Consider the following 15451-nt stretch of genomic DNA (forward strand, 5'->3'; position numbering starts at 1 on the left):
TTTTTAAAAAAGCGTTAGGTGGGCTGGGTGTTTATTTAAAAGCTAAGTAGGCTGAGGCTGGCAGCACGAAGGCTGAAGCTCTGCGGGAAGCCAGCGATGGGTGCTGCCTTCCAGCCTGGTGTCAAAATGGCGCCGCCGGCTCCTCTCCACACGGCCCCTCGCGGCTCCCGTGTTCCCCCTCCCCGGGTACGTCATCAGCCGGCCGCGGCGGGCGGAAGTGACGCGCTCGCGTGGCGCTGCTCGTCCCGGGGCCCGGCAGCGGCGGCGGTGAGCGGGGGGGGCGCTGAGGGGACCTGGGGGGGAGGGGGGGGGCGGCCGGGGCCGGAGGGGCTCGGTAACGGAGCGGGGTTTTTGTGCTTTATTCCCAGGGGTTTGGGCTTCTGAACTCCAATGGGTGATGAAAAGGATTCTTGGAAAGTGAAAACTTTAGATGAGATTCTGCAGGAGAAGAAGCGGAGGAAGGAGCAGGAGGAGAAGGCAGAGATAAAGCGCATGAAGAACGTAAGCTGACGGGGAGGGGATCCTCTGTGATCGGGGGGATCTCCGTGATCCCGGGGGGCCTCCGGGCTCGTACACACGCTTCATGTGTGATCTCTGCCCCCCCCGTGCCAAAGCTTGACAGAAACCAACGTTTCCCTATGATTCCATTTAATTTCTTATGTTATACGTGTGATTTATATCATTCTTTTATACAGTAATTACATATAACGCTAGCATATATTAATAATCATTATATATTTCTTCATTTTGGGGTTGTTTGTTAGAAAAATTAAATAACAACAACAATTAAACAGCAGCGGCACTTCACCTAAAAGCCTTTTCACAGGTTTTATACACAAATGGAGTTAAATGTTCGCAAATAACTTTTACATGGCTTTCTGCAACTTCCTACGGAGTAACTTTGCGTTAAAAAATAACACTAGTTAAAATAACTGCTTAGTGGTTGTTTGATCTTGTCTAATTATGTTGCGATTACGGGTGAACTGTTATAAATGCAATCTAGCTGCATTTAGCTGCTGACACTACAAAACCTCTCCTAAGTCAGCGTGCTGTACGGCTGGATGTTTTTCTTCCAAAAATGGAAGAGTTGAGACCTATTTTGTTATTCTTTGTGACACACAAATTACTTCCGTTCTATTTTTCCCCTTTCTTGTGTTTGTTTCGCAGTCGGATGATAGGGATTCGAAGCGGGATTCTCTTGAAGAGGGGGAGTTGAGGGATCACCGCATGGAAATAACGATCAGAAATTCACCTTACAGGAGGGAAGACTCTATGGAAGATAGGTAACCGTGAGAGAACAGAGTTCTCATCTTAGAACATGTTGCTGAAATGAAATGGTGAAGTACTGAGGAGAGCGTTTAAAAGTATATTAATGGGAAAAAAATAGCTTTCTGAGGAGTTTGCTTGTGTATTAAAAGTTTCTGTGTAAGAATAGATTAACTTTTTGTCTCTGTGACTATGATTTTCTTTAATTTACTGTTAATGCTTTGATTCATGGAATTATAGAAATTAATATAAATTAATAAAGTAGGAAAAAAATGCTGTTTTTAAAATTAAGAGGAAATAACACAATGTTTTAGGCAGCACATGTAACCTTCCAAGCTTATTAATTTGTGTCACGTTTTAGAGGAGAAGAAGATGATTCCTTGGCTATAAAACCCCCCCAGCAAATGTCACGGAAAGAAAAAACCCATCATAGAAAAGATGAGAAGAGGAAAGAGAAGCGTAGACATCGTAGTCACTCAGCAGAAGGTGAGTGTTAATTAATATGTTCGCCTGATGCTTCTTGTAGCTTTCCGGGCTCGAGCTGAACAGGCACTATAAAGAGAGTAAATAACAACAATTAACAAACCAGAGAAAACATATCAGATGGATAAGATAAAGGAAGTTAAATTTGCGTTTTTTTGGTTATGTGTAATGCCCTTCAAAGAACAGCAGGTGCATGTTTGTGTTTGCGAGGACAGTAACCACTCTTGTCAGGGACCCAGAGTCTGCTTTTGCTCTTTGAAGTCTGTTACGCTTCTTTCTGGCTTCGCTGCGTCAGGGCAATGAACTATTTGTACCCGACTGTAAAGAGACAAATATCCTTTCAGTATTAACGAGTACTAGAAACATACACTCTGTATTCCTGTTACAACCTTTTTTTGGGGTTGTTTTCAATGCATTTGTGCAAGATCTTACAATCTTTTAAGTTTTTAATGCCCTTTCAGATCAGGATTTTTCCATTAAGGAAAGTACAGAGAGCATAGACATAGGTTATCATAAGTAATCCTTTCTACCTTTACTTTTTGAAAACAGGAGCATTAAATGTTTTGAATAGTAACACTCCAAAATTAATTTTTGCTTGTTTAGGGAAACATGCCAGAGTGAAAGAGAAAGAACGGGAGCATGAGCGTAGGAAGAGACATAGAGAAGAGCAGGATAAGGCCCGACGTGAATGGGAAAGACAGAAACGGAGAGAAATGGCAAGGGAGCATTCCAGGAGGGAGAGGTACATCCATCCTTGGACAGACTTAACAAAGAGATGAGCTGATTCCTCCTCTAAAAGTATCTCTAACCTTTCGTTGCTCTGAAATGACCCACAAATTCAGAGCAAAAACTGGTAAGGTCTGGTGACAGTACCATGTTCCTGTGAATGTGTTCTCTAAAATGGGTTCTTGACTTTGATTGCCTTTGTAAGTGACTTTATTACAGGAGATGTTTCTAAGTGAAGTCATTTTCACTGTTCTACTGTAACAAAGAAAACAGCAAACCAGTTTGGCATAATAGGGTTTATTGACTGAACTTCCTTGCTTTGGCTTTAAATCCTGGTAAGGGTGCAGAGGCTCACGAGTTTTCAAGCTGATGTCTTTGTTTTTAAAGGATCAGCTGAAAAGCTCCGTTGCTGTGGTGGTGTTGCTAATGAAATTGAACAGCCCTGTAGCTGGTTGAAGAAAACAGTTCACCTTTACTTCATAAGTGGAATTTGTAATGAATTGTAACGTAACAAAGAATAACAAAAGTTCTTTTCTAGGGATCGCCTGGAGCAACTTGAGCGAGAGCGAGAGAGAAAAATCAGAGAGCAGCAGAAAGAACAAAGGGAGCAAAAGGAGCGCGAGAGGCGAGCTGAAGAAAGACGTAAGGAACGAGAAGCCAGAAGAGAAGGTAACTGTCTCTGTATAAATGTTGTTTGAGCTCAGTCTGCCACAGGGGTGGAACAGAGGTGTAGAAAGCAGTTTTTGCTTAGGTCAGTGCCAGAATTAACAACAACAACAACAAAGTGGGAAGTGGGGTGGAGGCTCTGTCTGGAAAAAAAAATTCTAAAGTTGTACAAAGGGAAATGAAACAATGTCGGATGTCCTGGCATATGGAGTAGTCAGTAAGTCTCTGGTTTTCTATAGAAACAAGGTTTATGTAATGCTGTAGTCACGTGCGTTGTGTGTGTGTATGTGTGTGTATCTGTCACGACTGCAGTGGCTTCTGAGCTCCTTGGCTGAGTCTAACCCAATCTGATAGAGAATAAAGTCTCAGAATCAAGTGTGTTAAAGTTTTTGGAAAATAAATGGTAAGGGGATGAGGAGAGATCTTCTAAGTAGTCCAGCTACGTAAAAGACTAATAGGAGTCAAGTGGGGAAGATCTGAGAATTTATCAATTTAAACTCACTTCTCCGTGAGCTCTCACCTAGCATCGGATAACTTGCTCTGGAAGTTCAGATCGTTTTTGTTTAAATGACCTCTGTTTGTCCTGGCTCACAGAGGTAAAAACCTGAACCCATTCCTGTGACACAGATTGCTCAGGAGTAGAAGAGGTCATGTTTATTGCTGTTCTTTCTAGTTCCACTCATCCTGAACAGCTCCTTTGTGCTGGGTATTTATGCAGGTCTTCCTCGATGTACTTAGCCTTTCATTTTTATCGCTCTGAATGTTCTGTCGGCTCCTTAGCTGTTTTCATTCTTCTGTGTATCCCCCTAGTCTGTCCACTTCTTTCTCGTGCTTTAAAGCCTCAGGTTTGGGATGTTTACTGGGTAGGATAGAGGGCATTTGCATCTGTTGCCTAAGTATGGCAGCACCTTTCTGTAAGTAGTCCAAACCCATATTGTATTGTGCACGAGGTAAATCCTAATCCTTGTTCTCTTAGGTATCTTTGCTCTCCTAGATACAGTTAGGTTCCACTTCCACCCTTCCCCATTACGATTTTGTAAGGAAAATGTGCAAAGCAGGTGGCTGGGGCAGACAGAAGATTTTTAATTAGGGCAGGGAGATTTAACAACTTCCTTTGGTTTTGTTTTCACTAGTTTCTGCACACCATAGAACAGTGAGGGAAGAATATGGAGACAAAGTGAAAATGAGACCCTGGAGTCGCAGTCCATTACGACAGCAAAGAGACAAGCCTGAGCAAGGAGAGAGCAGGAAACCAGGTAGCATTTGCCACCTCATAATGTCTTTGCCTGGAGGCTAGGAGAGGTGTTCTGGGGTAGTGTGTGTTTTTTAGTATATATCCCTTGTGTGCTGTATGAAAAGTGATGTCCACTTCAGCCCTGGTGGCATAACTCTGGAGTGCTGGAGAAGGATGGCACATGCACTGTTTTCTAAAGCAATGCTTTTCTGCAGGTAATTGTGTAAGTGACAAACTGAGTGAATCTTTCCTGCTCAGTAGTAGGGGCAGTCATTAAACAAGTTTCAAAGTGAGTTACTTTGTTCAGTGATGAAAGACAGCTGATTTTTTTTTTTTTTTTTACTTTTGTAATTTAATTTTGTTGCCGATTAAAAAGGGATTGTTTGCAGTAGTTCCACTTGGATTTGGTGTTAGGAACGAAGCTACCTTAAAAAGCAACCTTAGAGGGAACAATACAGCTTAAGCATCACCAATATTGTCATCTTGTAGAAGCAAACACGTGCTTAAAGCAGCATTCTGGTGAGATGGTGAATTTTGTTTTCTAAGCTAGAATCTGGTACGTAGACAGTCCTAACTGTGAGTAGAGAAACTGCACGACTGACAAAAAGGATGTCTTCGTTTAAAGAAGAAACGCTCTGTGTCTGCTTTGTTAATGTGTGTAGCTGTAAAAATCAGTGTAACTATCTGAGGTAAGCTGAATGCCCAGCGCAGTCAGCTGGAATTCCAGGCAGAGGCAGGCAGCGAGTCCTTCGAACTTGCTGTTTAATTGATCAACATCTATTTGTGAGTGCCCTTTCATAGGGATCTTGAGGGACTGCAGGAGAAGGGTAAGCACTCGCAGGAAGCACTGTGTGCGTATGTTAACGAGGCTCTGTGTCGTGGTCATGCTTGTTATCACGTTACGCCTTGATTTTTTTTGTAAAGATATATCTGACGTAGAGGGGTGTAGGCCTATGTCATGTTTAAAAAAAAAAAGTCAACATTCCACGTTTGTGGCTGTTGATTGTGCACCACTGCAGCTCAGAAAAGCTGTCTGCCTTTTGAGGAGAATGTGAAATTTTTTGGTTGCTCAGTATTGGATGAATATTCAGCACCAATTTAATGGCCAGAGAAAGTAAATTAGATACCTGGGTACTCATAGTCCTATAAGTAGAAGTGCAATTCAGTTGGCACCCTGTTTTTGATTTCTGTGGTGTCACCAGTGAAAGAAGAGAAACCAGAAGAGAGAGATCCTCTTTCAGACTTGCAAGATATCAGTGACAGTGAGAGAAAAACCAGCTCGGCAGAATCTTCCTCAGGTAATCAAATGCAACGTAGTAGATGCAATTAATCACACCGTTGTCTGTTGGAGGAAACAGTTATTAGATAGTGTATCTACTTAGTTCCCTGTTTTACTGTTCCTCAGCGGAGTCTGGATCAGGCTCAGAAGAAGAGGAAGAAGAGTCTAGCAGTGAAGGATCTGAGGAAGAGGGAGAAGAAGAAGAGGAGGAGGAGGAGACAGGAAGCAATTCTGAAGAAGTGTCTGAGCAGTCAGCTGGTGAGTAATGTAAAGCAGGTCGCAGTGCGGTGTGTTATGGCTTTTCTTTGTTTCCCATCCTGTATTTTAGTTGGATATTTTCTTTTTCTCTTAGTCTAGGATAGGCTGAGACCTCACAGGTCAAAATAGCTAAAAAGAAAAAAGAGCATGTCACATTTTAGTGTTTTATATAAAGGTAATACCAATTATTTGTCTAAGAAGCCAGATAAGAAAACCAAAAGCCGCTTGTGACTTCCTAAATGGTGTAATGCTAACAGTTTAAATAAGTTTATATTGGACGGTAACAGACAGTCTATAGAGAACAATTCTGCACTCTGCGTGGGGATGGTGAAACACATAGATCTGTTATTTTTGAATTGCTTCAGTTGCAAATAGCAGATTTTTTTTCATTACAGTACAACTACATGAATGTAATAAAAAAAAGGTTTAGTAAGAGAAGTCTTACAGCCATTCTTGTCATTAATTAATACAGGAAAAAGCACAGCAGCCCACTTTGAATATTTTTCTTTAAAAAACTGTCGGGATATTTTTATTTAAATCCATTAGAATTACTAAGCAAACCTTCATTAGTCTCCCACCTAATGTTGAGTTGTTGAGTTTGAGGAAGCATTTGTTTCCTAAGTGAAACAGCAAGTGTGATGTCATGAGCTAGATAGCAGTAAAGGCACAGTAAATTAGAAAAGCATTTCAACAGTGATCTGCATCGCAATCACTACTGAAGTGCTGAGTTGATTTGGTTGAACTTGGTTCTCTCTTGCAGAAGAGGTGAGCGAAGAAGAAATGAGTGAAGAGGAGGAACGGGAGAATGGAAACCACATCCCAGTTGGTACAATGCAAATACTGATGTATAAAGAAATGGTTGTCTCAATTTTTGCTGCTAAATCTGTTTCTAAAAATATTTTAAAATACTTTAAATCTGTTTGTTGCAGTTTTACCATCATTCTAAGGCATTGTGTATTTTGCGTTTTAAGGCCATTCTCATGTCAGAATCAGAAATTCCTTGAAATCTGAACCAAGGTCTAGGTTTAGAGGAAATCAGATCCTAATCTAATGAGCTACAATTTCCTTCTTTTTCATTTTGGGTCTCTTGTCCTGGCCTCTCATCAAAACACCTTTGCAATCTGAATGAGAGATAGTTGATCACTTTTTTTCTTGCGTTCTGTTAAAGATTTATTTTTTTGATGTGCCGTGTTTAACTCAGGAAATTGTATGTACGTGACTGTAAACTGGGATGCTTGAAAGCATCATCTCTCTGCAAACAGGAGAAATTTGGCTTCTTCTCATTGATCTTCAGTATTCCGCCAACATAAGTTGCATACCTTCGCTGTCTTACAATGATAAGCATTTCACTTCCATTATTTGTCTAAAGCTGAACTTAATTGTTCCAAATGACTCCCTCTTTCCACGACTGATTCTGACTTTTGAAGTTACAGAGTCGAGGTTTGATCGAGATTCATCTGGAAGTGAAGTGGAAGAAGAGGAAGTAGGGGAGGGGACCCCCCAGTCCAACGCGATGACAGAAGGAGACTATATTCCCGACTCCCCAGCCTCTTCCCCCATTGAACTGAAACAAGAGCTTCCTAAGTACCTTCCCGCACTTCAGGTAGAGAATCTCTTACAGGGTGCTTGAGCACGGCATACACAAGTAGATTTCAGGAGCTGCTTCACTAACGTGATAAACATTTGCAGTAGCATTTATGCATGAGATAGTTCACGGGCAGAATATGTCTTGCTGACTCAACATCACAAAATACACGTTTCTCTGTGGAATATTACTGCCTTGACGAGTAAAAGAGATACATGGAGCAAAAGTGAGGTGACTTTTATGTAGAGATAAGAGTATAATGCCTTTGATTAATACTAACCGTATTGTTCAATTCTCTTGGTAAATTTTAACTATTTCTGTGAAGTTGCATGAGTTTAACTTATGTCTTCTTAAAACAGAAACACAACACTCCTGCAGACACTTCAGAAGTAAATGTTGCCTCTCTCTTTTCTCAGGGATGTCGTAGTGTGGAAGAATTTCAGTGTTTGAACAGGATTGAAGAGGGAACATACGGTGTGGTGTACAGAGCAAAAGACAAAAAAACTGGTTAGTATAAACAGTCTCCAGTTACTATCTTCATGGTATTAGCTAAGCATTGTGTCATAAATATCATCTAATGTAAGAACATTTCAATCAAGATCTGCGTTACTTCAACAGCTATTGTCATCTGTAGGGATTGGTATGAATTTTGGGACCTGTAAGTTGAAAACTTGCTTATTTACCTATTCTTGAAAATACGGAATCAGCGCTGTCATGTGTAAGAACTACACACAAGTTGCATCTAGTGTGTTTGGCATTTCTGTAGACTCTTCTGTTGTCTGCCAGCGGAGCTTTATAAATTCAAACAACCTTCACAATAACTGACCAAGAAGTATAGAAAGGGGGGTCTGCAGTAGAGTGAGAAATACAGTTCGGGTATCTTGCCTTGCAGATGGCTTTTTAAGCACAAAATGGATATTCTTTTGTACCAGTCTTCCTCCCTAAGAAAGGGGAAAACTATAGAAAGTTAATTTTTCTTTTAGCTGATTTCTACTTGCGTCCCATATATAAATTTAAAGCTGCAGTGATATGCAAATTATGGTTCTGCATCTACATTGAGGAACAAAATGTTTAAAATGCTTCCTTTTTCGAGGCTAATCAGTGCATTTAAGAGGACGTGGACTTTGACATATGGGTTTTGCTAGCAGCTATTTGAGTTCAGAAGTAATTTCTTTATTGGACGCTAAAACCAGTTAATATGATTTCAGTTTCTGGCCCATTAGGCAATTATTTCTGGTCTGTGATTTGCTTTAGCTAGTTAATGGATTGATTGGTTGGTTGAATTTAAGTAAGTGTGCCACTAGGTGTCACGCTAAACACAGCCACTGATGAGAGAATTCACAAATGCAGTGTTCTGCGTACTGTGAGTATATACTGCAGTATTTTGTTGTAGAAAGAAATTTCCATACACAAGTGGATTTATAGTTTTAAAATTCAAAATCTTTTTTCTTACCTGGTTTGTAATGGCAAGCGTCTGGAGGAAATCATTGCATTTCCTATGGATGGTGCAAGAGTCAACTATCAGGTCATTTCTGTGTTCCTCTTCCATGCTGATTTCTCAAGTGAAAGAAATATTTGCTTGAATGCTTTAACGTCAACTGTGATATTAGTGCAGCTTTTCTTTTTCCCTGGGAAAAGATAATGTAAGATACAATCTGTTCTTTTGGCTCTGACCTCTATTTTTTCCCTGTAGTGTTGCCATCACTAGTGATATGTTACTGTCTTGCAAGCTGGTCATTTTCAAAGAGAGCTTAGCACAATAAATTAAATATCTGCAATTTTCAATAGAGGTGGCAGATGGCGAAGAGAGCTTGTGAAAATAATTGCGTTCTAGAGCAGACTTAGAAATTGTTATTCTCAGGTTCCAACTGACAAACTGTGATTTTGGTGACAGTTAAATTCTGGATATCTCAGTTTCTCTGTTTATTTTAGAATAATATGACCTTTTGGTCTCCTTTTGGGGAATGGGAGTGTACAGCCGGCATGGTTTCTCTGACTTCACTCATCTACTGGATATCTGCCATCAGCTCCTTCTTTTCCTTATCTGTCTTGAGGCGTTGGCTCAGAGGCTGACATAGCCATTATTTTCTACAATATCATGCAAAAGGAGATTTAAATAAATTGTTCACGTTGGTAATGTTTTGAGTTGGGTCTTAAAAGAGACATCAACTGTATTTGAGGCATTTTGATCACCTCATCTGAAGTCTGAGGATTTAGAGTTGAATAAGCTTTTCCTTTTAATCTCTTTTGGGATGAGTTATGTTAGAATATGCTAAAATTCATGAAGTAAATTTTGGATTGATATTCCGTGTTTTCTTATTTTTCCTTAAATTTGGCAGTTTTTTGTTTGTTTTGTTTTGTTTTTACACTGCTAATGCCAGACCGACTGTTGGTAAGTTCAATACAATGTCCTCTGTAACAGTGTACATTCAAATGCATTAAAGTAGTAAAAGAACACTGGGGGACCTCTTAACACGATTTTTTTTAGCTATATGATGGGGAGTCTGCAGTTAATAATTCTGTTTTTCTTGCAGATGAAATCGTGGCGCTGAAGCGACTGAAAATGGAGAAGGAAAAGGAAGGCTTCCCCATTACATCTCTTAGAGAAATAAATACTATTCTGAAAGCACAGCATCTAAATATTGTCACTGTCAGAGTAAGTCCAGAAACCTTCTATTTCAAAAGGATTTTTGTTCTTGAAATGTTGCCTCTTGGTTTTTAACATGCCTGATAAAAACGTTGGCATTCGTAGCAGAGCTTGCTCATATAAGCAGTTTTATAGTACCCGTAAAACTAAACAGGTTGTATTTGTCTATACAAAACCTGTCATTTTGCAAAAATAAGCTGTTGTCTTGGGAATCTAATACAGGTTTTCTGTGGATTTTACCCATGGCACGTTGTGTTTGTCCTCTTGCCAAGTAAATTTCTAAAATCCATTTTTGCATGCTGTTTTTAATAGTGTGTCCTTGTTTTGATCGTTTGTTTTTGTGTTTTAGGAAATCGTTGTAGGTAGTAATATGGATAAAATCTATATTGTAATGAACTATGTAGAACATGATCTCAAGAGCCTGATGGAAACAATGAAACAACCATTTCTACCAGGTACTGTTTGCCAGAGTCTCCTTTAATTGTCAAAACCGAAAAACTGACCTCGAAACACCCCCTTGTCTTGGGGCTGTACTGACATCAGGGCGCTAGCTTGTACGATGACATACATTGCCTTGGAATGTCCTCTGAGCCTTCTTCGGAATAGAGATCTCACTGCTTTTTCTCTGTCTGATCTGATTCCACTGACAGCAGATAAGACAGGGAGGTGGGCTGGCAGTGCTGGTATTCAGAGAGACGTTTGGCTGATGAATCCAGTTCGCATGCTGAGGGTGAAACTGAGGTTCAGATGTGAAATTAAGAGGGAGTTTCCTCTGTGCTAGACTGGAAGCGAACACTCGGTTTTATTTTTGGCCACTTTGTTGAGAAGCATTAATTTCTGAGCATTACTTGGATGCATTCCAGCTACCCAAATTCATTTTGCTGTACTGGCAGCTCTTTGGGTTTAATTGTTTTTGTTCATTTTTATGGTACAATCGATGGTGTGCTTTTAACTTGACATCCCTTCCCCTCCTCCCTCTTTTCTCCAAGCAAACTGAAAAAATGTAGACAGATTTCGTCTTTTAAATCTATTTGGCTTCTTTTCCCTTTAGGTGAAGTGAAAACCTTGATGATTCAGTTACTACGAGGAGTCAAGCATCTTCACGACAACTGGATACTTCACCGAGACCTGAAAACTTCCAACCTGTTGCTCAGTCATTCAGGCATTCTAAAAGTAAGAATTTCATGAAGTGTAACCACACTTACAAAAATCTCGTACTGCAGAATTACACCGCGTTGTCGCTATGTTAAGAGCTGGACAGAATGTTTTGATATAACAAGAATTCTTTCCTCGGGTGGAAAATGACTTCTGCGTGGGGTTCCCTTTCCATTCAGGTTGGAGATTTTGGACTAGCTCGAGAATATGGATCTCCACTGAAGCCTTACACACCAGTGGTTGTGACGCTTTGGTACAGGGCTCCAGAGCTGCTGCTTGGAGCCAAGGTTTGTGTCTCTTTATTCTTCTGGGAGCTAGGGGAATGCCTTTTTGACTAACTTTATTTTATAATTCATGAACAAAGTATAAAGAAGCCCTGTGCTATCTGTCAAAGATGTTTTTGTGAAAGAAGAAAAAGCTATATCTAAGAGAAAAGATCTATCATGGAGATCAAGCTTTGTGCCCGTAACCTGAGCTTGCTGTTGTGGGAACATAAGGGGTAAGGATCTCTGTGAAACACAGGGCGAGTTTAGAACACTGTGCTAGCTGTGATGCCGTTTGAGTGAAGCATTGTGGCAACCTTCACGCTTCATCGTGATGTATTTTTGTATATGTGTGTGTTTCTGGGTATTACTCTGAATTCACAGTGACTTTGACTTTTTGAATAAATACAGCTGAGGCCGGTGTCTTGGGCATTGGGATGACCGTACATATTCTGGTCAGAGCAGATTCTTCTTTCCTTTTTTTAAAATTTGACTGATTTTATAAGGTACCTTCTTTCTTTTCAGGAATATTCAACAGCGATAGACATGTGGTCTGTAGGGTGTATATTTGGAGAGTTGTTAACTCAGAAACCATTGTTTCCAGGGAAGTCAGAAATCGACCAGATTAACAAAGTCTTTAAGGTAACGCTTTTAACACCTTTGGATTCTAACTGACTGGTTATAGAGGCAGCTATAGTAGAGCAGTAGGAAAATGAAAGTGCTTGTAGCTCTTTGACAGAGATTCGGCCTTAATAAAAGGCTCGCTGCTTTGGGTTTTTGTTTACAGTACCAGTGCTAGGCTAGGGTTATGTTTTGTATTTTATCTGTTTTCTCTGGATATTTATCAACTCCTGTAACTGCATGATGAATAAGCAGAAGGGTTGCACTCTACAATGAGTTTATTAAGAAGATATTTTAATCTATAGGATCTGGGTACTCCAAGCGAAAAAATTTGGCCTGGTTACAACGAGCTGCCAGCAGTAAAGAAGATGACATTCACAGAATATCCCTATAACAATCTGCGCAAGAGATTTGGAGCACTCCTCTCTGATCAGGGCTTTGATCTGATGAACAAGTAAGTGCTAGCTTCTGGAGTATCCTTGGAAAATGTTTTCGCTTGTACAGTAGTTGTGGAAAATGACTTGTAGTGAAGTATGGTATTTCCATGCATTTAACATCTTGTCAAAACATGCTGAAAGGTCTGTGACATCCTTTGCAGTGCTATTCCTCACTCACAACAGCTTTGTTCAGTGCACCATGCTCTTTAACAGCAGCTGTTAAACCTCAGTGCAAGATTATTCTTGGACACCTATGTCCTAGAAGAATAGAAAAATGTTTTAGTAGTAGTTCTAGCTCATTAATGTTATTTTTAATTTTGTGGTGTGTCAGCCTATGGAGTCTTTTGCAGTCTGCTGGTGGATCTTGTTAAATTACAGTTGAAAAAAGGAAGAAAAAAAAAGTTTACAGAAGGCAGTGGAACCCATTCCATGTACAAAGCTTAGTCAGGGCCAAAGGCTGGTAGGACGAACAGTACAGTAACACACGTTTCTGCACTGCGAAATGTTTAAAATAGTCAACCATGAGCTGTACAATTATGTGGTGTATCTATGTAATCTCAGTTGTCTTCTCTAAAAAGCAAAGCAGCCTGTAAATATTTCAGCTGAACCATCTTGGATCCCTTTTGAGCTGTGTCTGACTCCCCGTAGTAGTGCGGTGTCTCAGTGATTGACACTTACCTAAACAGCTCCCTAGCAAAGGCTCCTTTTGGTATGGAGTTCCATTAATTACAGGTTCATGTGGGAAGCATGCTTTTAAAATCAGCTCTCTGTGTTAGTCCACTGATAAGCAATCATGCTTGTTAATAGAATTCTTTGTTAGAAAGTGGAAAATTCTAAAATGCATTTCTGAAGAATTTCTTGGGCTTAAGTTTTTCTTCTTTCTGCCTGACTCCCTTCTTCCCTACTTCATTGTCTTTTTAAATCCTTTTCAGTTTTTTGACATACTACCCAGCCAGAAGAATCACTGCCGAAGATGGTTTGAAGCACGAGTATTTCCGAGAGACTCCCCTTCCGATTGACCCCTCCATGTTTCCAACCTGGCCAGCAAAAAGCGAACAGCAAAGGGTGAAACGTGGCACTAGCCCCCGGCCGCCTGAGGGAGGCCTTGGATACAGCCAGTTGGTAAGCACGGCACGTCAGCAGCTGGCATTTTCTGCTGTCCTTCCTGCCATGGGCTGACAGATGTCCTCATCCTGATGTGGGAAAAGTGCACGTGGACTGCGTTCCATTGGCTTGTCGGGGCCTGGAATTCTCAGGCTCACCTGTACTTGCCTGACAAGGACAGCATGAAAGCCCAGCTTTTGCTCTGCTCCTTTTCCAAGAGCAGATCAAATTTCTGTTGGATTCACAGAATCATGTCAATACATAGTCTGAGAAAGAAATTACACCTTGTTTTATCACAGGGCAGAACATTTTTTGTTTTGAAGGTGTACATTGTATTATACTTGTGAATAAGCTTTCAGAGCTGCGAATTGAGGAAGAAAAATCCCAACCTTCTCCTTTTCCAGTATTTGGAAAAGAATCTGCAGAATGCAAAGCTGGTGTTCTTTCTATTCGTGGGAATTGTGCTGCCCATTTTGAAAAAAAGCTGAATGATGAAGATGCCCTTCATGGCACGTTCCAATCTCATGTGCCGTAATTATTGACTTCTTAATACCAATTCCATGTCTCAGCATAGATGAAATGGCACTGTGCTGTTACTGTGCCTTGTAACGGATGAAGTAGCCTAAAAGTTAGTGTAGCCTTGGGTTTGAGGGTATAAAAATTGATGTGGGAGGGTGTGCAGAGTGTGTTTCATCAGGTGCTGGATACGCTGACTTACATGTTGTGTGTTCACGACTTTTTTAACCTTTAAGATGTGCCATTAAAAGAAGGTGCACGGGCTGGGAGCAGGTTCTTGAGATGCCTTTAGAGACAACTTTAGAAATAGCAATCTTTAAAGAACACAAATAGTGCTCTGGATTGAGCTTAGCCACCAAATCAAATATTTATTGCTCTTCTCTTAAAGATACTTCATTTTTTTATTTAATTATTTTTTTTAAAAAAAGCTTGATTTTTGTGTTGGAGAGATGAATGCACATGCGGACGCTCACTGATAAATGAATTGTGTGTGTTTTTCACAGGGTGATGATGATCTGAAAGACACAGGTTTTCATCTGACCACCACAAATCAAGGAGCATCTGCTGCAGGACCTGGTTTCAGCCTCAAGTTTTAAACTCAGAAAGCAGGGGAAAAAAAAAAGAGAACCATTCATGTGAGTGGATTTCTAAGTGCCCCGGTTCTGTTCTTCCCGTTAGGGAGAGCAGATGTTTTTCACAGGGGAAATGTCATCACGGTTTCAAAGGCTCTTGCTGGGTGTGGAGTATAAGTGCTGCATTCCACTGGAGGACTGGAATTAACGTGACAAGCCAAGGATCATTACAGAATTTGACAAAGGAAAACTTGAAGTACAATCCTGGAACAGTTCCTGTTTTTTGTTTTTTTTTTTCTTCCTTTTTTTTTTTTCCTTGTAAATTTGTAGAATTAAAATACATTTTTAATTGTTTATCAGTGTGAAGGATTTCATTTCTTCACATGCAGCAAACTTGGTTGTTAGTGGCATTAAGTCTTTTAGAGCGGAAACGGGATTTTTTTTTTTATTTTTTATTTTTTAATCTTCTCCCTCCCCCAGTCTGTGCTGACATTATTGCAGTCTATGATCAGCCCAGGGAAACAACTTTTATTTTTATTTTTTATTTTTTTAAGTAAGCTTTATGTGTCTGAGTGCAGTTGTTTGGGCAAGAAATCATCCTGCTTATGCATCTTCTCTCCTGTTGTGTAGCTTGGAGAG

General features: G+C 40.3%; 1 protein-coding gene across 3 annotated transcripts; it reads left to right on the plus strand.

Moving 5' to 3' along the window:
- The first annotated feature begins 105 nt into the window (after positions 1-105).
- CDK11A (cyclin dependent kinase 11A) lies at positions 106-15166 on the plus strand. 3 transcript variants are annotated; one of them, XM_035344348.1, is made up of 20 exons: positions 107-267; positions 369-501; positions 1168-1283; positions 1628-1752; positions 2353-2491; positions 3014-3144; positions 4275-4397; positions 5578-5673; positions 5781-5912; positions 6673-6738; positions 7340-7515; positions 7914-8004; positions 10032-10153; positions 10494-10599; positions 11196-11317; positions 11479-11586; positions 12088-12204; positions 12489-12637; positions 13553-13742; positions 14744-15166. In XM_035344348.1, exons 2-20 carry the CDS (start codon positions 391-393, stop codon positions 14834-14836), a joined length of 2313 nt encoding a protein of 770 aa, XP_035200239.1. In that variant the 5' UTR covers positions 107-267; positions 369-390; the 3' UTR covers positions 14837-15166. The 3 variants fall into 3 exon arrangements, with proteins under 3 accessions (XP_035200241.1, XP_035200239.1, XP_035200240.1); XM_035344349.1 differs by having other exon boundaries at positions 7346-7515; XM_035344350.1 differs by lacking the exon at positions 4275-4397 and having other exon boundaries at positions 106-267.
- The last annotated feature ends 285 nt before the right edge of the window (positions 15167-15451 follow it).

The sequence above is a fragment of the Oxyura jamaicensis genome, chromosome 21, assembly GCF_011077185.1.
Source record: "Oxyura jamaicensis isolate SHBP4307 breed ruddy duck chromosome 21, BPBGC_Ojam_1.0, whole genome shotgun sequence".
In the NCBI taxonomy this organism is placed as follows: Eukaryota; Metazoa; Chordata; class Aves; order Anseriformes; family Anatidae; genus Oxyura; species Oxyura jamaicensis.

Excerpts from the sequence above, each read along its gene's own strand:
- CDK11A (XM_035344348.1), top strand. The coding sequence starts at position 391 with ATGGGTGATGAAAAGGATTCTTGGAAAGTGAAAACTTTAGATGAGATT. Across the intron at positions 3,145-4,274 it reads ACGAGAAGCCAGAAGAGAAG|TTTCTGCACACCATAGAACA; the intron begins GTAACTGTCTCT and ends TGTTTTCACTAG. Across the intron at positions 10,154-10,493 it reads TAAATATTGTCACTGTCAGA|GAAATCGTTGTAGGTAGTAA; the intron begins GTAAGTCCAGAA and ends TTTGTGTTTTAG.